Below are 23,783 nucleotides of genomic sequence, written 5' to 3'. Positions count from 1 at the left end.
TAGCTACATACTCTTAATTAGTTTTTTCGGTAAAGTCACGTAGGTAAAAATTAAATTAAAATTAATAAAAAATAAAAATCACGACGTTTCGGAGGCAACACAAGTCTCCGTCATCAGGTGGGATCGTCACAGCCAGATTTGCTGTATCCCACCTGATGACGGAGACTTGTGTTGCCTCCGAAACATCTGGCTGTGACGGTCCCACCTGATGACGGAGACTTGTGTTGCCTCCGAAACGTCGTGATTTTTATTGTTTTATTAATTTTAATTTCATTTTTCACCTACGTGACTTTACCGAAAAAACTAAGAGTATGAATCCTTGCAGCCACGAAAGCTTCAAATCTAGAACGATAGCTACAATTGAAGTATCGATTCACGATGCATTCTGTTGTGATTACGCCACCACGTGGGAGCAGCAGCAGCAGCAGCGACGAAAACGCTGCCCTGTGATTAGAATCTTGTGTCGTCAAGAAGCCTGCTCCCACCACCCGACGCTGTCGCTCGAGCCACAAAGGCTGCCCCCCCCCCTCCTGCCCCCCTTTCACCGACGAAGAAATATTATCTTCGCTGGGGAAAAAAGAGGCGATTTGGTGGGCAATTCACGGCTCCTTGGCAACTCAGCCAAGCATCTTCAGGATTAGAGAGGACCCAGCAAAAGAGAGGTGTTGAGTAATGTTAATATTATTGCGGTTGTTGTTGTCATCAACGTTACAACAACAACAAAATTACGCAGAACGGTACGAGCGTTTTTACATGGAAGCCTCTTCTTGGAATGGCAGCGGTGACGGGGATGTGTAATGCACTACGCGCGTCCACCAGTCACGGGCAGCGGTGTGCGGAGTGGAGAGGGGGGCAGGTTGGGGGGGGGGGCGATGTTGTAGGCGAGGGGGTAAAGGCGAGGGGGTAGGCGGTGCGAGGAGACATTGGGGGGGGGGCGGGGTGGATGGGGAGGCGACGTTTGGCCACACAGAGAGAGACACGGGTTCGATTACCCGGTTACGTAATGTAATTAAGTTGCTCAAAAAGGTGTATAATTGTTTCAATTTTTTTGTAAATAATAAATAATCGTCAGCATCTTCAGCCATGGTCTACGCACTGCTGGATGAAGGTCGCCTTGCTGTGCGCAAAGGATGAAAGGGGCACGTGAAGGGGATCTTCCCCCGTGAGAGAATTCCCAATGGATTATCCGTCCCACGACTCCCCCCGTCACTCACGCAGATCGCACCCACGATGGGGATGAAACTGTCGTGATCAGAACCGGGGCATCGAACTTATCAACCATCAGCTCCTCGCTAATCCACTACACCCCCCCCCCACCACGCAATTCGCCGTTTGTATTTTTTAAAAGTTTCGCCGATAAACGGAGGTTAAGGAATGGGGGGGGCATACCCCCTCTGTGCCCCCCTCCTCTCGCGATGTAAATTCTGATGGTGCCCCCCCCCACCTCGCCTTGTGTACAAAGGTGTCGTGGCCCCGGCGCGTTCGGTGTGCGGTCTCGCGGCGGATTTATTTATTTATTATCGACTACGAAGACGGTGATGACGGAGCGCGGTCGTGAAAAAAAAAACATTACAAAAAAAATAAAAGTGGTTTTAACAGCATCGTTGTCACAAAACCGATTCCCATTATTTATCCCCAGCGCACACCCCCCCCGCCCCCCCCCTTTCCTGTCCCACAGCTTAGCAGCCCCCCCCCAACCTTGAAGTGTTCCTTACACGTTCCTGGGAGCCTCAAACAGGCCACAGAGTCGAATCGTCTGCCCTCATTAACATAGCCCCGCCCACTCGGCCCACTCACTCGTCACTAGCCCCGCCCACTCGGCCCACTCACTGGTTGCTAGCCCCGCCCACTCGGTCTCTAGCCCCGCCCACTCGGTCTCTAGCCCCGCCCACTCGGTCTCCAGCACCGCCCCACTCACTCGTCACTAGCCCCGCCCACTCGGTCTCCAGCACCGCCCCACTCGATCTCTAGCCCCGCCCACTAGGCCATTAGCCCCGCCCACTCCGTCGCTAGCACCGCCCACTCAATCACTCGCTACCCTCCCCACTCCGCCCACTCGGTTCCTAGCCCCGCCCACTCCGCCCCTAACCCCGCCCACTCGTTTCTTAGCCCCCCCCACTCGGTTTATAGCCCCGCCCACTCGGTTCCTAGCCCCGCCCACTGACACTAGCCCCGCCCACTCGATCACTAGCTCCGCCCACTCGGGCCCTAACATTGTCCACTCGGCAACTAGCCCCACCTACTGCCAGTAAGCAGCTGCACATCACACAGCAGGGAGGTATTTGGAGGCCCAGTCCACCTAGGGGAAGGCCCTAGGACCGGCTCAAGATGCAGTATTCGTCACAGACGTTGTTGCCCTGAGCGGGAATCAAACTCGGGCCGCCCGGGTTCCTAGCAAACGCTCTCTACAAAACAAAGATAACCCGTATAGCCTTAACAGACTTAGGGGCAAGTGCTGTTAGTGAGTTGTACCTATGATGGCCAGCACCACGCCCGACCGCCTTTGTCTCCCCAATGGCGATGTTTTTACACACCGCACCGGGTACTCATTTGAGGCCGAGTCGACCTAGGGGAGGCCCTGGTGTTTGCAGTGAGCAGGAATCGAACCCGGGTAGCCAGGTTCGCAGCGCAGGGCGCTAACCGCTACACTACCGCCCCCCGTTCCTACCAGAGGTCGCAACCGGGTACCCGATACCCGTTCCCTACCCGATACCCGGCTACCCGTACCCGGCCGGGTACGGGTAGCCGTTTGCGACCCTGGTGCGGCCGGGTACGGGTAGGCCGTGAGTCACTGGTGAGTAACCGTTCGTCACTCATTTCGGGTAGGGTACGGGTAGGGAATGGGCCGGGTACGGGTACCCATTTGCTACCCTGGTGCGGCCGGGTACGGGTAAGGAATCAAAACCCGTTTGCGACCTCTGCTTCCTACCCAACACCCCTCACACCCGCCCCTATCCCCCTACACTCTCGCAGGGTCCGCCGCGGGGGTCTGTGTTGTGGGGGTACAATGCGGCCAGGGGGTGACGCCTGGTGGCCTCGTGTGGCACTGCAGGTCGTAGCGCGTGTGGCGAGGACCATGGGTAGGCGAGTGTGGAGGCGAGCCAATGCCGAGCAGAGTGGGTTATGCTGGCGACTGGAGAGGCGTGTGTGTTGGTTGGCGAGTGTGCAGGTGAGCGAGCGTGCAGGTGAGCGTGTGTGCGAGTGTGCACGTGAGCAAGTGTGCACGTGAGCAAGTGTGCACGTGAGCGAGTGACCAGGTGAGCGAGTGACCAGGTGAGCGAGTGACCAGGTGAGCGAGTGACCAGGTGAGCGAGTGACCAGGTGAGCGAGTGACCAGGTGAGCGAGTGACCAGGTGAGCGAGTGACCAGGTGAGCGAGGGCGCAGGTGAGTGTGGAGGTGAGCGAGTGACCAGGTGAGCGAGTGACCAGGTGAGCGAGCGCGCAGGTGAGCGAGTGTGCAGGTAAGTGGAGGTTTGCGTGAGCGTGGAGGCGAGCGGCGACAACGCTCCCCCATCAAGTCGCACACGGCGCTCGTGAAATGCAGGAACCCTTTATTCGTCGTCTGTGGTCAGCGCCACGAGCGGGTCGCGTGGCCACGTCGCGTGGCAGAGAAACCCCAATCACGGGGTGGGGGGGGGGGGGTCTCCTCCATCCGCTGACTAAGGTGGGGAGGGAGGGGGAGCGGAGTTCTGGTTCAAAACAAACAACTCCAACCACGTGTCCATCACAACAGCATGGAGGGAGCGGGAGATAAACGATAAGAAATAAAAAATAATAACAATAATAATGATGATGACGAGTTATAGCAGAGTGACACAAAAAATGAGGCCTGGGTTGTGTGTGTGGGTAGACGGTCTAGTTGGTGGGGTTGTTGTAGACGGCTGTGGTGTTGTCATAGTTTGGGTGTTGCGTTGCTGTAGCCCGTCCAATTTCTGTTGCCGTAGCGATGTGTTGCCGCGTTGTTGCATTGTGTCCGGTTTTTGCAGTCTGCCCATGCGACTGCCCGTGTCCCCGTCATTCCGCCTGTAGTTCCGCCTGTGGTAGAGGCCGTTTCCCTCTCATCCCGTGCATTTGCCACCCACAGTTGCGACCCCACAGCTGACGCACCACTTCTCTTCCCCTACACCACTGCGGCAGGCTGTAGCTTGCCGTGGCAAGTCATAACCACGTGTGCCGGCCGTGGCAGGCTGTTCGCAAGGCCACAGCTGAGGCGCTCGCTCTGGCATGCTGTAAGCGGGCAGGCTGTGATAGGTTGCTGCGGCACATCAAAGTCTGGCTGTGGCAGGTTGCTACGGCTCGCCGTCGCACGCACGCAGCTTGCTGTGGCACGCTGTGACCAGCTTGCCGTGCCCCAAAGTCGCTGCTGCTGCTGCTGCCGCTTGCCGTGGCGTACGAATGCCTGCCTGCGGCACGTCAGGACTTGCGGTATCGGGGCTGCTATAGCCGTGGTGGGCTGTACGTCACAGAGTAGCTTGCCGTGGGGCGTGCAGTCACAAGCTCAATCAATCCGTGGCGGCTATCCGAATGACACTGCCGTTGCCGTTTGCTGTGTAGGCCCGGTAGGCTGCAGTTTTCCCAGAGCTTGCTATAGGATACCGTGTCTCTTTTGCGGCTCAGCGTAGGCGGTCTGTAGCTCACCGTAGCTCGCCCTGCTAGAGAGAAGCTCGCTGTTGCTTTTCCGTGGCGGCTCGTGACAAACCATTTCGGGGGCCCGTGGGAGACCACACGGATTGCTGTGGCACGCTGCGGCTTCGCCATGGAGGGGGTCGACACTCGGAGAGGCGGGGCGCTCACGCCGGCACGGCCGTGACGCACGGCGGCGGCGTAGTGGAGGCCGCGGCGGGCCACAGGCCGCCGTGACGGTCTACAGACGGCCGTGGCGGGATACGGGGGCGGCCCTGGCAGACCGCAGGAGGGCTACAGGTGGCTGCGGCGGTCCACAGCCAGCCCACAGACGGCCGTGGCGGGGCCGTCTAGGAGGAGCCGGTGGTGGCGGTGGTGGCGGGGGAGGACGAGGAGGTGGCGGCGTGCATCTGCGTGGCGACGTTGTAGACGTAGCCGATGTCCGGCCTCTGCTCTGGGTCGGGACTGATGCACATGTTCACCAACTCCCGCAGCTGGGCGGCAACACCATGGGGCGGGGAGGGGGGTGGGGCACGGAGCAGGAGGGCAGCACACAGCGAGAGGTGAAACTCGAGTGGACAGGGGGTGCTGTGTGACACTAATGCCTAGCCCAGACCTCAACCCCTAAAACACGAAACCCCTACCCCCAAACTCTGACACTAACCCCTAGCCCAGACCTCAACCCCTAAAACACGAACCCCCTACCCCCTACCCCCAAACTCTGACACTAACCCCTAGCCCAGACCTCAACCCCTAAAACACGAACCCCCTACCCCCTAGCTCAAACTCTGACACTAACGCCTTGCCCTTGATCCTGACACCCAACCCCTAGCCTGCTCGATCTTCTTGCGCGGACGTCTGGAACGCTCTTCCTTCCGATATTAGAAAAGCCACTGGAGTTGCGCACTCTTTAATCATCTACATTGAAAACTCATTTCTTTGGAACAACTTTGTGTTTCGTTTGTCGTACTTCCCCCGCGACTCCGATAAGCGCGGTTGGTTACGTACGGTGCATAGCCCTCGATCCTGACACTAACCCATAGCCCTGATCCCAACTCATATCCCCCCTAACCCTGACACTAACACCCTAGCCTTAGCCCTGGCACAGACCCTTAACCTTGATTTGAAGCTTTCGTGACTGCAGGAATCCATACTCTTTGGTTCTTTCGGTAAAGTCACGTGGGTAGAAATAAAATAAAATAAAAACACGACGTTTTGATCGCAACACAAGCGATCTTCATCAGGTGGGGCAAGCACAGCAAGAAAATGCTGAAGTCGGCGGGAGAGCTGCCGTGGCAAGAGGTTATATATTTAATCATGAAGCCCTAACACCAACCCCCGAGCTCTAACCCTAAACTAAAAACGCATCACTCGCGCCAAACCCATACAACAATAGACTCGTGCCTAACCTCTTACTCGTGTCCCTTTAACCCCCACCCGTCTCCCTTAACAAGACTCTCTCTGTGACCCCCTTAGCGGGGGTGGGGGGGCGGGTACCCTGCCCCCCCCCCCAGCCCCTCGGTAGTTGAGCGGGGGGCACCTGCTGGGAGTAGTAGTCGGAGGGGAGGGGAGGGTAGTCGCACTGCTCGATCTTCTTGCACAGCGAGTACAGGTTCATCTTGTCCCCATAGAACGGACTCTGCAGGGCCGCCATCTGGCAGGTGACGGGGGTCGGGAGGTTGGGGGTCGAGGTAAGGGGGTAGAGAGCGTGGAGATAGTTTAGGAGCGCGGGGGGGGGGGGGGGGGGGGGAGTTAGGGTTGGATAAGGTTTGTGTGGAAATCAACGGGTGGCTCGGTGACTGACTTAATGGGTGGGCAAGTCAGTGGGTTGCTGAGCAGATGGGTGACTGAGCGACAGAGGTCGCAAACAGGTTTTGATTCCTTACCCGTACCCGGCCGCACCAGGGTCGCAAACGGGTACCCGTACCCGGCCGTATCGGGTACCTGATTGCGACCTCTGGGATGAAGCCATGTTGCAGGCGCGGGTGGGTTGATTCTAGGAACTTGAATTGTGAGAAGAGACAAGACGTTGGGAAATGAGTGACAAACAGTTACTCACCAGTGACTCACGGCGTACCCGTACCCGGCCACACCAGGGTCGCAAACGGGTACCCGTACGGGTAGCCGGGTATCGGGTAGGGTATGGGTATCGGGTACCCGGTTGCGACCTCTGCTGAGCGACGGAGCGAGTGGGTGAGTAACGGAGCGAGCTACTCAGCCGCTCACTCAAGGGTCGCTCGTTCGTCCACTCGCCAAGGTCGCAGCTCGCACACTCCTCACCTCGTACAGGAGGCATCCGATTGACCAGATGTCGGACTTGAAGTTGTAACCGTTTTCGTGTATCCGCTCCGGAGACATGTAGTACGGAGTCCCCACTGTTGGGGGGCAGGGTCAGAGGGGTGGGGGGCGGGGTCAGAGGGGCAGGGTCAGAGGGGCCCACCGATGAGTTGCCACCAGCCGGGGGAGGGGGGCCGGCACGTGTGACCACCTCGCCAGCGTCCACGCACATCCGGGTCCTCGAGTGCGTTTTGTCTCGTCTCTCCGTGTTCCCGTGTCTCTCTCCCTGTGCGTCTCGCCAGGTCTCTCTCTCTCCATGCACCTCCCCTTGCATTTCTGCATGTCTACCCGTACGCCTCTCCCCGCGCCTCTCCCCAAGTGTACCGTACCGAGCGAGTGTGCGGCCGTGGTCTTGGAGCTGAAGAACCGCCCGAGTCCCAGGTCCCCCAGCTTCACGACGCCTGTCGCCGTGATGAACACGTTCGCCGGCTTGATGTCTGCGTCGTCGCGAGCACACGTGCACAGACAAAGGTCTCCCGTGTGGCCCACACACACCGCTGGGGCAAGTTGCCCGTTAGGGAGCGCCTACGGGTAGGTGGCGTGGGTAAGGGTGGGTAGGTAGATGCTAGGTGGTGTGGATAGGTGGGTGGAAGGTGGGTAATGATGTAGGTGGGTAGGTGGTAGATGTGGTGGGTAGGTGGAAGGTGGGTGGTGTGGGTAGATTGGAAATGTAGATAGTTCAAACAAACACAGTACTGGACATAAAACACCCGCAATAACGAAGACAAAGATCTCCTGCGTAGCCCACATAGGCTGTTGGGGCAAGTGTTTATAGCAAGTGCCTACGAAGGCTGGCACATTGTACAAAAGAGGGTGGTGTGTGTGTGTGGGGTGGTGGTGCCGTGGTGAGCGCACTGCGCTCCAAACCCGGCGACCAGAGTTCGATTCCCGCTCACGATGAATAACAGTGGCGAAAATGTGAACTGGTCCTGGGCCTGCCTCAGGTCGACTCAGCCTCAAATGAGTATACCTGGCGTGGTGCGTAACCATCGCCACTAGAGAGACAAAGGCGGCCGGGCGTAGTGCTGGCCACCTACTCCCTCGTGTGCCGTGCCGGCCACCATTAGGTGCTGCTCGTTAACAGCACTTCCCCCGACAGTCTGTTAAGGCTACACGGGGGATCTTTGTCTCGTGTGTGTGCGTCTGCGTGCGTCGTGTGTCACACCTCTGTGCATGATTCGGCGGGAGTGCATGTGTTCCAGGGCGCTGCACAGCTGCACAAAATACTTCCAGATCGTGCGCTCCGGAATTAAACGCTTCTGCTTCTTAAAGTGCTGCACAGGCGCACAAACAAACACACACAACGCGCATGGTGAACACATGAAGTCAACAGGCGGCACACACACACAGCACACACAACGCGCATGGTGAACACATGGAGTAAACAGGCAGCACACACACACACAACGCGCATAGTGAATACGGAGTAAACAGGCGGCACACACACACAGCACACACAACGCGCATGGTGAACACATGGAGTAAACAGGCAGCACACACACACACAACGCGCATAGTGAATACGGAGTAAACAGGCGGCACACACACACAGCACACACAACGCGCATGGTGAACACATGGAGTAAACAGGCAGCACACACACACACAACGCGCATAGTGAATACGGAGTAAACAGGCAGCACACACACACACAACGCGCATAGTGAACACGGAGTAAACAGGCAGCACACACACACACAACATGCATGGTGAACACATGGAGTAAACAGGCAGCACACACACACAAGTTTATCCATGTCCCCACTTGTGACCCCGTTTCACCCTTTGTTCTCACCCCTGTCCTCCAAGGTTATCCAATGTCTCTGCCTTTCCCTCGTGTCTCTCCCCCCTCCGTCTCTCGTCTCTTCCCCCACCCCCGTCTCCACCGCCCACGTCTCCCCCCCCCTCCGTCTCTCCCCCCACCGTCTCCCCCCCCCCTCAGTCTCTCCCCCACCCTCGTCTCTCCCCCCCCCCTCCGTCTCCCCCTCCCCTCCGTCTCCCCCCCCCCTCCGTCTCCCCCCCCCCCTCCGTCTCTCCCCCCACCGTCTCCCCCCCCCCTCCGTCTCCCCCCCACCCTCGTCTCTTCCTCCCCACCCCCTCCGTCTCCCCCCACCCTCGTCTCTCCCCCCCCCATCTCCACCGCCCACATCTCCCCCCCCACCCCTCTCCCCTTTGTGCCCCGCCGCGTGTCGCACCTTGATCATGCGGGAGAGGTCGCCGGCGTCCGCGAGCTCCAGCACGATGTTGAGTTCATTCTCCTCGATGAACGACGCCAGGTACTTGATCACGTTCGGGTGGTTCAGTTGCTGTGGGTGACACAAAGGAAAAGATCCCCCGTACAGCCTCAGTACACTTCTGTGGCAAGTGCTGCTAGCGAGTAGCACCTACGAAGGCCGGCACGGCACATGACGGGGGTGGGTGGCCAGCACCACGCCCGGCCAGCTTCGTCTCCCGAGTGCATATGTTTACACACCGCACCAGGTACTCATTTGAGGCGGAGTCGACCTAGAGGTGGCCCAGGAGCAGTTCAGATAATGGTCACTGGTGTAGGCCGCGAGTGGGAATCGAACCCGGGTTGCCAGGTTCGCAGCGTGCTAGCCGCCCAGCACGCCGCTCGTTGTTGCGAGCGTCGCTCCTCTGCCCTCTGTTGTTGCTGGAGGGCAACTGCCTCCAAAGCCTCCAGCAGCATCTTTCACGAGCCTCCTCCACAGAGGACGATTTTGACACTGCTAGTACCAGTCATCGACAAGTCCAATTAGCTCCACATCCTTCTGTACCACATTGGTCCATCTCTTCTCTAGCCTGTGCCGTGCCCAATTAGCCCCATCTATCCAGCCAAACAGAAGCTGCATGGGCATGCGGTGGTTGGGCATGCGGGTTCCATTACCAGCTAATGCAGACCTCGCCTACCCGAGGAGCTGACCGACGATTCGGACTATCAAGATCTTTCAAGGATCTGTGAGCTACTCGCCCTGCAATCCAGTCTGGTTAAACCCATTACACATACACACACTTGTAGACAATGGGGTGAGACTCAGTTGCTGTGGGTGACACAGATTTGCAGAGACACAGTGACATACCGTGAGGAGAGACACACGATCGCATCAGCACGGCAACTCACCGTGACACACAGAGACATGCAGACACAAAGACACGGAGAGAGGCACACAGTAAGACAGATGCAGACAGAGATATTGAGGACCACACAGATGCAGATACAGACCCACTAACCACAGAGAGCCATGAGCCTTGAACTGTTAACCCCGAGTTGAGCTCTCACCTTGAGGAGGTCAATCTCCTTGATGCAGTCTTGCCGTGCCTTGGCGTCCATCATCTCAAAGATCTGAGACACAGTGAGGACTCACTCATCAGCTCACTCACAAACTCATTCACTCACTCAGCAATACACTCAACAGGACACTTTCCAACTCAGTCACCTACCAACTCACTCGCTCAAACATCGACTTAACCACTTACACACCCACCACTCAACCCCCTCAATCACTCATTTATTCACGCTCTCACTAAACATCCCACTCCTCTCCACCCCATTAGCCTCACCCCACCCCTCACCCACCACATCACCCACCCCACCCACCTACCTCACTGCTCACCTACCCACAGACCCAATCACCCACCCACTCACCCAATCACCCATCCATTCCGCTACCCCCGTGACTCACCTGCACCTTCTTGAGTGCGACGGGCATGTGGTCGAGCAGGCACGTGGCACGGTATACCTCGCTGAACTGGCCCCGTCCGATCTTCTTCTCAATGAGGAAGTTGACCAGCGCGTTGTAGCCCAACTGAGGCAGCAGGGGGCGCTGTGGGGACACGCGGGGGAGACGCGGGTGAGATACGCAGAGAAGCGGGGAGACGCGGGGGAGAGAGGGAGTCATGGGGAGAGGGGTAGACATGGTGAAATGTAGGAAGATTAGGGAAGAGAAAGCGAGGCACGGGAAGGCATGGGGAGGAAAGGGGAGACATGGGGAGACGTCGGGAGATATGGGGAAAGAGAGGGTCACGGCAAAGCGTGGAGAGAGACGGGGAGACGCGGGGAGATGCAGGGGGACACGGGGAGAGGCATGGGGAGACAGCGAGACACGGTGAGAAATGGGGAGGTAAAAAATAATTCGAGACAGGGAGACATGGGGTGACACTGGCAGACGCATGGAGACATGGGAAGACGTGGGGATGCAAGACGACACGGTGGGGGAGGGGAAGTCGTGAGGGAGTAATAACAAGAAGAGTCTCTCTCACTGTCTCACCATCTCTCTGCAATGTCTCCCCTTTCCCCCCTCCACGTGTCGACGTGGCAAGACACGGGGGGGGGGGGGGAGGATGGTGGGGATAGTGGAGAGACGTCAAGCTACCCTCTGCTTTCCTCACCTGCGGGCCTGGCTGCAGCACCATGAATGCCTGTTGCTGATGCTGCTGCTGTTGCTGCTGCTGCTGTAGCTGCTGCTGCTGTTGTATGGAGAGGCTGGGGGGCTGTGGTGGGGGCGTCTGTGGGGTTGGCGGTTGCAGCTCCATCGTCTTGGCCCGGGGGGTGGGTGGGGGGCCCAGTAGGGGGGCCGGGCACTCCCTGTGTTAGGGGTGGGGGGGGGGCACAAAGACAAAGGAAGCCACGGTGGCTAGGAGATGTAAACTACCTCACCCGGTATACAGGAGGTCGCGGGCTCTTCCCGCAGCCGCATGCATTTTTCTCCAGGGCCTCCGGTTTTTCCCCTCCACATGTAAAAACACTGCTAAGATTTGAAGCTTTCGTGACTGCAAGGATTCATACTCGTAGGTTTTTTCGGTAAAGTCACGTAGGTAAAAAATAATAATAAATAAATGCTGTACAAATAATTGAAATAATTACAATTAATAATTAAAATATTTAATCTTTATTATATCGTTATAGATTTTTTTTTTTTTCCCTACGTGACTTTACCGAAAAAACCTAAGAGTAGAAACACTGCGTTTGAGAGTATTTGGCGGCTACAAATGTCCACGTGATGCGAGGCGCTTTAGTGGAGCAACTATTGGCGACAGCCGCGTCGCTTCTGAAAAAGAGCTACGTGGCTCAGAGGGCCCCCCTCACCTGGTAAAATAAATGTGAAAAGCGCGGCGCGGGGGGGGGGGCGATGGGAATTCACAGCGCGAGAAGCCGGACAGAGTGAGTAGCACGTGGAGTGGACGGACGCGGCACGCAGGAATGACTTTGCGCAACAGAAATTGCAACGCCTAGCCGTTGCACACACGTGAATTTGATGAGAGTGCGGGGTTAGAGCACGGAATGATGACGATGATGTACTGTGGTTGGCAAACAGGATGCCGCTTGCTGGGTGTGATGGAGTTTGTGAGAGAGCGAGTGTGAGTCAGCCGCCTTTTGAGCTGGGTAAATATTTAAACAAAATCCAGAGTGTGAGTTGGCATAGCTGCTGCGTGACACACACAAGTATGCACTATGCATACGTACACACACACACATAGTACGCATAAAACAAAGATCCCCACTCTATAGCAGACTGTTGGGCCAAGTGCTGTTAGCTAGCACCTGTTAAGATCAGAACGGCACGCAATGTGTGGGTGGCCAACGCTACGCCCGGCCGCCTTTGTCTCCCCAGTGGTGATGTTTAAACATCACACCAGGTCTTAATTTGAGGCCGAGTCGACCTAGGGGAAGGCCCAGGACAGGTTCAGATATTCACACTGTTATTCGTTGCGAGCGAGAATCGAACTCGGGTCGCCGAGTTCGTAGCGCAATGCGCTAACCACTGCCACACACACATGCACACACGCTTATACAGTGCATGATACATGCTCACGCTCAAACAAAGACAAAGATCCCCCCGTATAGCCTAAACAGACTGTTGGAGCAAGTGCCAATCGTGAGCCCCTATGAAGGCCGGCACGGCACACGAGCGGGTGGGTGTCCAGCCCCCCGCCCGACACACCCCCCAAAAGAAAAACACATCAGCACACCAACAGGCACACACACAAGGGACACGCACTCCCAGACACAACAACACCAATCGCCATTCTCCACTAAGTGGCGCTTGTGCTAATCTAAATGACACAAAAATACAAAGATCCTCCGTATAGCCTAAATATACTTTTGAGGCAAGTGCTGTTTAACGAGCATCTATGCAGGCTGGCATACATCGCACCAGGTACTCATTTGAGGCCACGTCGACCTAGGGGAGGCGCAGCACCGGTTCAGAGAATAGGCACTGGTGTCTCTGGCCGCGAGTGGGAATCGATCTCTGGTCGGCAGGTTCGTGGCGGAGCACGCCAATCGCTGCGCCACCAGCTCCCCGAAAGTCACGCACTGCGCAAAACCTCGCCCACGACACGGCGTCCCTGCTTGACACGAGCACAGGGCCCAGCACTGTGCGTGTACCACGGCAAACACAGCGACCCTTCACAGACTAATCTCACCCAGATTCCCATTCCCCGACAACTCCGCGCGTGTGCCACCCCCCCCCACCTCCTCCTCCCCCCCGGACAACACGAGCCAGACTGGGCTCGGGATATGGGACAAGATATAGCTTGTAGCTCCTAGCACTAACGCCAACCCCTAGCACTAACGCCAACTCCTAGCACTAACGCCAACCCCTAGTCCTAATGCCAACCCCTGGCACTAACGCAAACCCCTAGCACTAACGCCAACCCATAACCTTCATCACTAGCCCCAAGCGTAGCCCAAACCAAAGCCTTAAAATTGTAGCCTGAAACCCAGCCCTAAATTTAATGCGAGTCGTAAATCTAGCACCTAGCACTGCCTCCAGCTCCAATCATAGCCCTAACACTAACCCCTGAACCACATCCCAAACTCAAGCCTGGAATCTAGTCCTAACTCTGCCCCCTAGACATCATCTTAAGTCGACCCTAGCCTTAATTCTAACCTTAACGCCAACTCTAACGGAAGCACTAACCCTAACCTGTACCCCGATCCAAACACTAACACTCTAGACCTGGCTCGAACTTTTACCCCCAACACGGGCACCAACCCCAACTCTAACTTGGACCCTGATGCTGGAACACGAAATCTAGGTAATCCCAACTCTTAGCTCTAACCCTAGCAGCACTGCACCATCTAGTCAAATGTGAAAGACCCAACGCAGACAATCCCTGCGTTTGAACTTCCACGAAGCTCATGGTCCACCCTAAATCGTATCCGCACAAACCATGGCGGATGCGAATGCACAAATGGAAAATGATAAAACTCCCCAGTGTGCGATTGTGGTGATCCTGAACAGAAGGTACAACGTATAAGACGAAGCATTGCCCTGATCCACAAATATGAAGGAGACGTCACAGCGACGATGATGATGATGATACGCCACTAACTCCACTGCTCCTGAAGCGGTGATCTCGCTTGACCGCCTGAATGTGAAATGTGTTGTTGCCTCTTGCATCTACATCAGCCATACGAAAGAAGAAGCTTGATACATGTACACAGTACTGTTAATTTAAACAATTTGAATTTAGTAGTGATAACAATTATGTAATGGGTTAATATCTTACGGCTCTGGGTGTTTAGTGCACAGTTGGTTTAAAATTTCAGTTTATCGAGCTCATTAATAACCGATATTCTTCATGTACATTCATTGTATGATGATGTAATCTCACTTTATAATACATCAAACCATCATTAATTACTCGCAAGTTGACACCCATCAGATAATTACAGAATTACAACTTAAATTAGTTGGCTGTTGCTGCTGCTGCTGCGTTGTCAGTGGTGCGTCCACACGCAGGCGACTCAATGAGTGGCCTTTAAAGCGAAATAAAAATATCCTCTAAAAGGGTCATCGTCCGAAACGTCGCCTATTATATAAACAATAATAGTATATACATGTATTGAAGGCCACGATGCTATGGCCGAATGTGCCGATTAGTTTGCATGGAACCGACGATAACATCATTTCGCGTTTAACATTGCGAGTACTTGTTTATTGAACTCCGTAAGTTTAGCAGAGTGAGTTTAATCAATTATAAATGTTCACATCATAAATGTTCACATTAAAATGGACAGTTAATTAAGTTAAGTATCAGTTTAGCAGCGTTACAATGAAGACACTTTGCTTGGTATCCAACACTGCCAAAGCTCATGGTTAAAACACCCAGTTTAACAAAGCGAGTTTAAACAATGTAGAGTTTAAATATTCGCATCAATAATGTAAAGTTGTTATCGCCTTACGTCAATAACTGCCGATATGGTATGACCATTAGTCATGTACTGTACACCTACACTTAATGCCTATTTCTTTACACAACTTTATCAGAACTCTCGTTAGAAAAACACGATAACCACCGGAGGTTTAATCGTCGCGAGTTTAATGGGTTGTCACGTTTTAAAACACCTGTAGTTAATTCTAAAATGTATTTTAAAACGTATAAAACTTTAGCAGGGCGCACTTTGACAGGGTTAGCCGGGCCTTGTTTTACACTTCCCATCACGTATCCGCGAACCGCTATCGCCGCGCGCGCCTATTGGCTACAGCACCCACCGCTCTCGCCGCCGATTGGTCAGAAGCAACAAAGTAGGCGCGGCCTAACTTATACGGACTACGTTTTACAAAACGCGGCCTAAGCTGACGTGAACCCCCGCGTCTTTCCTGGATATCCGGCCCGGTTAAGTGCACCCCAGAACCTGGAGGTTAACGGTGGTCTCCGTGTACCCCGGGTTCTTCCTCCTCCTCCTCCCACAGTTAATTTACGCTGCAGTTCACAGCCTTTTACAGACTCATTCAAGGCTAAACGTCGACAAAAGCATTAACTTTTAAAAGTCGCCCCGTTAAGTCTTCAAATAATTTAGTGATGGGATGGAGGCGGCGCAGGCGTGAGTAGGCCTTCATCCAGCAGTGGATTGACCATGACCGACGTTTAAGATCATCACGGTCATGGTGGCTACAAACCTCGACACACACACACGAGAAGATCCTTCACTTAAACACACACACACAGGGTATGAACACCACCGCACCTCCGATTAAGCACGACGCGTAGAAATAAGTTCAACCGCACACAGCACCACCATCATCATCATCAGCGGCCGTGGTCTTTCCACTGCTGGACGAAATCCTCATCATCTCAATATTCACAACCTCCTAGGGAAGCCGCCCGCTGCAGGAGTCGAACTCGTCATCCCCTCCACGAACGACAACTCTCCACCATGCCCCACATCATGCCCCACAAGCCAGACGTACCTTGTAAATGGATCAACGTACACGCATGGCTGTCCTCCTTGAACCGGAGCGCTCTTCTAGATGGAGTGGTAGAGATAGGGGGGGAGTTGGGGGTCCTAAACAAAGATCCCTGCGGCTTGTGGAGACTTAACAACGAAACCGACGGCGTTGTCAGCCAACACAAACTCAGCGGCAACCTCGCCCAGCTAACAACGACTGCGCCGACTCGACGGCGAAGTCGCTTGCTCGCTGTCTGCCTGGCTGGCTGCCACCAAGTTCGCGGACTCACTCGAGGGTCGACTTAATCAGGGGGGGCTGACTCAGAGGGTGACTTGACTTCGCTCGCCACTCACTCACTCACTGACTTGATAAGTTAATTCCCCCCGGGCGCGAGTGCGAAGCGGGTGCGAATTTAAGGGCGGTGGAGAGTGGAGGAGGAGGGGGAGGGAGGGATGGGTGACGACGCAGGAGGAGGAGACGCGGGGCGGATCGAGTGGGCAGGGTCTGGAGAGAGAAGGGCGGGGTTTGAAGAGTGAAGGGCGGAGTCTGGAGAGAGAAGGGCAGGGTCTGGAGAGTGAAGGGCGGGGTCTGGAGAGTGAAGGGCGGGGTCTGGAGAGAGAAGGGCGGGGTCTGGAGAGTGAAGGGCGGGGTCTGGAGAGTGAAGGGCGGGGTCTGGAGAGTGAAGGGCGGGGTCTGGAGAGAGAAGGGCGGGGTCTGGAGAGAGAAGGGCGGGGTCTGGAGAGTGAAGGGCGGGGTCTGGAGAGTGAAGGGCGGGGTCTGGAGAGTGAAGGGCGGGGTCTGGAGAGAGAAGGGCGGGGTCTGGAGAGAGAAGGGCGGGGTCTGGAGAGTGAAGGGCGGGGTCTGGAGAGAGAAGGGCGGGGTCTGGAGAGAGAAGGGCGGGGTCTGGAGAGAGAAGGGCGGGGTCTGGAGAGTGAAGGGCGGGGTCTGGATAGTGAAGGGCGGGGTCTGGAGAGTGAAGGGCGGGGTCTGGAGAGAGAAGGGCGGGGTCTGGAGAGAGAAGGGCGGGGTCTGGAGAGTGAAGGGCGGGGTCTGGAGAGTGAAGGGCGGGGTCTGGAGAGTGAAGGGCGGGGTCTGGAGAGTGAAGGGCGGGGTCTGGAGAGTGAAGGGCGGGGTCTGGAGAGAGAAGGGCGGGGTCTGGAGAGAGAAGGGCAGGGTCTGGAGAGTGAAGGGCGGGGTCTGGATAGTGAAGGGCGGGGTCTGGAGAGTGAAGGGCGGGGTCTGGAGAGAGAAGGGCGGGGTCTGGAGAGAGAAAGGCGGGGTCTGGAGAGTGAAGGGCGGGGTCTGGAGAGTGAAGGGCGGGGTCTGGAGAGAGAAGGGCGGGGTCTGGAGAGAGAAGGGCGGGGTCTGGAGAGAGAAGGGCGGGGTCTGGAGAGTGAAGGGCAGGGTCTGGAGAGTGAAGGGCGGGGTCTGGAGAGTGAAGGGCGGGGTCTGGAGAGAGAAGGGCGGGGTCTGGAGAGTGAAGGGCGGGGTTTGGAGAGTGAAGGGCAGGGTCTGGAGAGTGAAGGGCGGGGTCTGGAGAGAGAAGGGCGGGGTCTGGAGAGTGAAGGGCGGGGTCTGGAGAGAGAAGGGCGGGGTCTGGAGAGAGAAGGGCGGGGTCTGGAGAGTGAAGGGCGGGGTCTGGAGAGAGAAGGGCGGGGTTTGGATAGTGAAGGGCGGGGTCTGGAGAGTGAAGGGCGGGGTCTGGAGAGTGAAGGGCGGGGTCTGGAGAGTGAAGGGCGGGGTTTGGAGAGTGAAGGGCGGGGTCTGGAGAGAGAAGGGCGGGGGTCTGGAGAGTGAAGGGCGGGGTCTGGAGAGTGAAGGGCGGGGTCTGGAGAGAGAAGGGGCGGGGTCTGGAGAGAGAAGGGCGGGGTCTGGAGAGTGAAGGGCGGGGTCTGGAGAGTGAAGGGCGGGGTCTGGAGAGAGAAGGGCGGGGTTTGGAGAGTGAAGGGCGGGGTCTGGAGAGTGAAGGGCGGGGTCTGGAGAGTGAAGGGCGGGGTCTGGAGAGAGAAGGGCGGGGTCTGGAGAGTGAAGGGCGGGGTCTGGAGAAGTGAAAGGGCGGGTCTGGAGAGAGAAGGGCGGGGTCTGGAGAGTGAAGGGCGGGGTCTGGATAGTGAAGGGCGGGGTCCTGGAGAGAGAAGGGCAGGGTCTGGAGAGTGAAGAGCGGGGTCTGGAGAGTGAAGGGCGGGGTCTGAGAGAGAAGGGCAGGGTCTGGATAGTGAAGGGCGGGGTCTGGAGAGAGAAGGGCAGGGTCTGGAAAGTGAAGGGCGGGGTCTGGAGAGTGAAGGGCGGGGTCTGGAGAGAGAAGGGCGGGGTCTGGAGAGTGAAGGGCGGGGTCTGGAGAGAGAAGGGCGGGGTTTGGAGAGTGAAGGGCGGGGTCTGGAGAGAGAAGGGCGGGGTCTGGAGAGAGAAGGGCGGGGTTTGGAGAGTGAAGGGCGGGGTCTGGAGAGAGAAGGGCGGGGTCTGGAGAGAGAAGGGCGGGGTTGGAGAGTGAAGGGCGGAGTCTGGAGAGAGAAGGGCGGAGTCTGGAGAGAGAAGGGCGGGGTCTGGAGAGAGAAGGGCGGGGTCTGGAGAGAGAAGGGCGGGGTCTGGAGAGTGAAGGGCGGGGTCTGGAGAGTGAAGGGCGGGGTCTGGAGAGAGAAGGGCGGGGTTTGGAGAGTGAAGGGCGGGGTCTGGAGAGAGAAGGGCGGGGTCTGGAGAGTGAAGGGCGGGGTCTGGAGAGTGAAGGGCGGGGTCTGGAGAGAGAAGGGCGGGGTTTGGAGAGTGAAGGGCGGGGTCTGGAGAGAGAAGGGCGGGGTCTGGAGAGTGAAGGGCGGGGTCTGGAGAGAGAAGGGCGGGGTCTGGAGAGAGAAGGGTGGGGTCTGGAGAGAGAAGGGCGGGGTCTGGAGAGTGAAGGGCGGGGTCTGGAGAGTGAAGGGCGGGGTTTGGAGAGTGAAGGGCGGGGTTTGGAGAGTGAAGGGCGGGGTTTGGAGAGAGAAGGGCGGGGTCTGGAGAGAGAAGGGCGGGGTCTGGAGAGAGAAGGGCGGGGTTTGGAGAGTGAAGGGCGGGGTCTGGAGAGAGAAGGGCGGGGTCTGGAGAGAGAAGGGCGGGGTCTGGAGAGAGAAGGGCGGGGTCTGGAGAGAGAAGGGCGGGGTCTGGAGAGTGAAGGGCGGGGTCTGGAGAGTGAAGGGCGGGGTCTGGAGAGAGAAGGGCGGGGTCTGGAGAGAGAAGGGCGGGGTCTGGAGAGAAGGGCGGGGTCTGGAGAGTGAAGGGCGGGGTCTGGAGAGTGAAGGGCGGGGTTTGGAGAGTGAAGGGCGGGGTTTGGAGAGAGAAGGGCGGGGTCTGGAGAGAGAAGGGCGGGGTCTGGAGAGTGAAGGGCGGGGTCTGGAGAGAGAAGGGCGGGGTCTGGAGAGTGAAGGGCGGGGTCTGGAGAGTGAAGGGCGGGGTCTGGAGAGTGAAGGGCGGGGTCTGGAGAGAGAAGGGCGGGGTCTGGAGAGAGAAGGGCGGGGTTTGGAGAGTGAAGGGCGGGGTTTGGAAAGAGAAGGGCGGGGTCTGGAGAGAGAAGGGCGGGGTCTAGAGAGTGAAGGGCGGGGTCTGGAGAGAGAAGGGCGGGGTCTGGAGAGAGAAGGGCGGGGTCTAGAGAGTGAAGGGCGGGGTCTGGAGAGTGAAGGGCGGGGTCTGGAGAGAGAAGGGCGGGGTCTGGAGAGTGAAGGGCGGGGTTTGGAGAGGGAAGGGCGGGGTTTGGAGAGAGAAGGGCGGGGTCTGGAGAGGGAAGGGCGGGGTCTGGAGAGTGAAGGGCGGGGTCTGGAGAGTGAAGGGCGGGGTCTGGAGAGTGAAGGGCGGGGTCTGGCGAGAGAAGGGCGGGGTTTGGAGAGAGAAGGGCGGGGTCTGGAGAGAGAAGGGCGGGGTTTGGAGAGAGAAGGGCGGGGTCTGGAGAGTGAAGGGCGGGGTCTGGAGAGTGAAGGGCGGGGTCTGGAGAGTGAAGGGCGGGGTCTGGAGAGTGAAGGGCGGGGTTTGGAGAGTGAAGGGCGGGTCTGGAGAGTGAAGGGCGGGGTCTGGAGAGAGAAGGGCGGGGTCTGGAGAGTGAAGGGCGGGGTCTGGAGAGTGAAGGGCGGGTCTGGAGAGAGAAGGGCGGGGTCTGGAGAGAGAAGGGCGGGGTCTGGAGAGAGAAGGGCGGGTCTGGAGAGTGAAGGGCGGGGTCTGGAGAGTGAAGGGCGGGGTCTGGATAGTGAAGGGCGGGGTCTGGAGAGTGAAGGCGGGGTCTGGATAGTGAAGGGCGGGGTCTGGAGAGTGAAGGGCGGGGTCTGGAGAGTGAAGAGCGGGGTCTGGAGAGAGAAGGGCGGTGTCTGGATAGTGAAGGGCGGGGTCTGGAGAGTGAAGGGCCGGGTCTGGAGAGAGAAGGGCAGGGTCTGGAGAGTGAAGGGCGGGGTCTGGAGAGAGAAGGGCGGGGTCTGGAGAGTGAAGGGCCGGGTCTGGAGAGTGAAGGGCGGGGTCTGGAGAGAGAAGGGCGGGGTCTGGAGAGTGAAGGGCGGGGTCTGGAGAGTGAAGGGCGGGGTCTGGAGAGTGAAGGGCGGGGTCTGGAGAGTGAAGGGCGGGGTCTGGAGAGTGAAGGGCGGGGTCTGGAGAGTGAGGGCGGTGGGTCTGGAGAGTGAAGGGCGGGGTCTGGATAGAGAAGGGCGGGGTCTGGAGAGTGAAGGGCGGGGTCTGGAGAGTGAAGGGCGGGGTCTGGAGAGTGAAGGGCGGGGTCTGGAGAGAGAAGGGCGGGGTTTGGAGAGTGAAGGGCGGGGTCTGGAGACTTGCACAAAGCAAACCGATTCCGGGACTGTGTGAGTGGTGGAGATGGCTCTGGGTGCGGGGGGGTGGTGGAGGCCTTCATGCAGCAGTGGATAGACCATGCCTGCTGCGGGTGGCGACGATGGCCATCATCACCATCACCACCACCATCACCACCACCATCACCACCACCATCATCACCACCATCACCACCACCATCACCACCATCACGAGGGCCGGACAACTTCATTCGGGCCACCGATGTGGGAATTCAAGCAAACGAGTGGCACGAGGCTCGTCACAAGGAGGAGGTGGATCAATCGATCTCCTGTGAACGTCGTCGCCTCTTCACGTCTTTTATTCTCGCTCGCAGTTTGTTGTTGTTGTGTTGGAGATGTTGTTGTTGTTGTTGTCGTGTTGCAGTTGTTGTTGTTGCGTGGAGTTGTTGTTGTCGTGTTGGAGATGTTAAGATGTTGTTGTGTGGAGTTGTTGTCGTGTTGGAGATGTTATTGTCGTGTTGTTGTTGTTGTTGTCGTGTTGCTGTTGTGTGGAGTTGTTGTTGTCGTGTTGGAGCTGTTGACGGCAGCAGCGCCAAGCAATCCGTTACATTTTGAGTACTCGTTTTATACGCCGCGGCGTGATGATTGGCGACGGACCGGTTCATTCCAGGATCGAGTTTTCAGTAAACAAACACAAGACAGTCGCTGTCCTCTCCTAGTGGACATCTGTGAAAAAGAGCTTTAGAGCTCATCGGATTCCTCCTGGGGCCGTCCATAAATGACGTCACGCGATTTTGTACGATTTTTGACCCCCCCCCCCTTCGTCACACGGCGTCACAAAAAGTCAGACCCCCCCCCTCAATTATGACGTCACAAAGCTCTGCCCCCCCCCCCCATTATTTAATGTTTTATTAAATTAAAAAAAACATAATAAAAATATGTTTTTGTTTTATTTTTATTATTTTATTACTTCCCTTCTACGTGACTTTACCGAAAGAACCAAGAAGAGGAATCCCTGCAGTCACGAAAGCTTTAAATCGGGTTTTGATTCCTTACCCGTACCTCATACCCGGCCGCACCAGGGTCGCAAATGGGTACCCGTACCCGTACCCGGCCAAGTACAGGTACCCGTTCCCTACCCGTACCCTACCCGAAATGAGTGACAAACGGTTACTCACCAGTGACCCACGGCCTACCCGTACCCGGCCGCACCAGGGTCGCAAACGGGTACCCGTACCTGGCCGGGTACGGGTAGCCGGGTATCGGGTAGGGTACGGGTATCGGGTACCCGGTTGCGACCTCTGCCGTAGGGGTCTCATTGGACCCCATTTGAAGTCCCCTCGTCCTCCCGCAGGTGGCGCTGTTCGACTTTGTATCTTGGCCCGGGATGGGGGTGGGGGGGGCAGAGGGGGCTCAGTGACGTCACAACAAATAGTTACAACAATTTCGATTTAAAGCTTTCGTGACTGCAGGGATTCATCTTCTTGGTTCTTTCGGTAAAGTCACGTAGAATGGAAACAATAAAAAAGAATAAAATAAAACATTATTTTTTTCATTTTTATTTATAAAAAACAATAATAATAAAACATTATTTTTTTTTATTGTTTCTATTCTACGTGACTTTACCGAAATAACCAAGAAGAGTTACAAAAATGTTTGGAATTGCGTTGTGACGTCACGACAAAAAAATCACGATCACGATGTGATCACCGTGATGATTCCAACAACAACCAGAAAATAAACTCAACCCGCTTGTCACCGATTCGCAACCGAATTCCGGCTTTAGATCGGCGTCTAAAGTGAAATGTGTGTGGTGTGTGTGTTGTGTGTGTTGTGTGTGTGTTGTGTGTGTGTGTGTTGTGTGTGTTGTGTGTGTTGTGCGTGTGTCGTGTGTATGTTGTGTGTGTGTTGTGTGTGTCGTGTGTGTTGTGTGTGTGTGTGTGTGTGTGTGTGTGTGTGGTGTGTGTGTCGTGTGTGTGTGTCGTGTGTTGTGTGTTGCATGTGTGCTTTGTGTGTGTCGTGTGGTGTGTATTGTGTGTGTCGTGTGTGTGTTGTGTGTATGTGTTGTGTGTGTTGTGCGTGTGTGTTGTGTGTGTGTCGTATACCCTTCCTCCACCCGACGCAGCCAATGCAATAACGCCGTCACGCGATGAACACAACCCGCCAAATCAATTCAAAATCAATTCAGCAGACGCCGCCGCTGTCGTTGTTGTTGCTGGGGAACGATCCACAAGCCGCCAGGCACCTCCGATTAGCACGGCTGGCTACGTACGGCGCGAAAGAAGTCCAACGTGCGTTCTTGCATTAGTCCCCGGGTACAGAGGTTGCGATCGCAGTGGCAGCCCGTATCAGCAGCGTCGTCGATGTCATTATTGTCGGGCAGCTGCCAAAAAACATCTTTCTGGCACGAGATTTCACTCACCCACGCACTGACTCATTCACCCACCCAATCGATCATTCACCCACCCACTTACACCCTCACTCACGCACTCACCGACTCACTCACCCACTCAATCATTCACCCACTTATTCACCCACCCATCCACCCACTCACTCACCCACTCACTTACCCCCTCACTCACCCACCTACCTACTCACCCACTCAATCACTCATTCACCCAGCTATCCACCCACTCACTCACCCATTCACCCCCCCCCCTCGCTCATTCACCCACCCACTCGCTCATTCACCCACCCACTCACCCACTGACTCACCGACGCACTCACCTACCCCATCACCCACTCAATCATTCACTTACCTTCCCACCTACCCACTCAATCATTCCTTCACTCACCCATCCGCCCACTTCACCGACTCACCCACCCACCTACCCACTCAAGAATTCACTCACTCATCCATCCACTCACCCCCTCACCTGCTCAATAATCCACTCAC

The 23,783-nt window shown here is 56.6% G+C and overlaps 1 protein-coding gene across 1 annotated transcript; it reads right to left on the bottom strand.

Annotated features, from left to right (window-relative positions):
• Positions 1–3,534: 3,534 nt before the first annotated feature.
• NEK7 (NIMA related kinase 7) lies at positions 3,535–16,575 on the bottom strand. The gene is made up of 10 exons (XM_061571689.1): positions 16,161–16,575; positions 11,350–11,545; positions 10,644–10,784; positions 10,241–10,303; positions 9,156–9,266; positions 8,126–8,234; positions 7,290–7,397; positions 6,904–6,998; positions 6,164–6,277; positions 3,535–5,117 (listed from the first exon to the last, which is right to left on the bottom strand). The coding sequence occupies exons 2-10, from the start codon at positions 11,491–11,493 to the stop codon at positions 4,974–4,976; spliced, it is 1,029 nt and encodes a 342-aa protein (XP_061427673.1). The 5' UTR covers positions 11,494–11,545; positions 16,161–16,575; the 3' UTR covers positions 3,535–4,973.
• Positions 16,576–23,783: the final 7,208 nt, after the last annotated feature.

Source organism: Lethenteron reissneri, chromosome 48 (assembly GCF_015708825.2).
Source record: "Lethenteron reissneri isolate LAM-NWPU_2019-01 chromosome 48, ASM1570882v1, whole genome shotgun sequence".
Lineage (NCBI taxonomy): Eukaryota > Metazoa > Chordata > Hyperoartia > Petromyzontiformes > Petromyzontidae > Lethenteron > Lethenteron reissneri.
This window is presented reverse-complemented; position numbering and strand designations above follow the sequence as displayed.

What these genes read in the sequence shown, in the direction of transcription:
- NEK7 (XM_061571689.1), bottom strand. Translation starts at nt 11,493, where the DNA reads ATGGAGCTGCAACCGCCAACCCCACAGACGCCCCCACCACAGCCCCCC. An exon ending in CACGGCCGCACACTCGCTCG is followed by an intron (nt 6,999 to 7,289) that starts GTACGGTACACT and finishes GCCCCCCAACAG; the next exon opens with TGGGGACTCCGTACTACATG. An exon ending in TCGGATGCCTCCTGTACGAG is followed by an intron (nt 6,278 to 6,903) that starts GTGAGGAGTGTG and finishes GTCACCTGCCAG; the next exon opens with ATGGCGGCCCTGCAGAGTCC.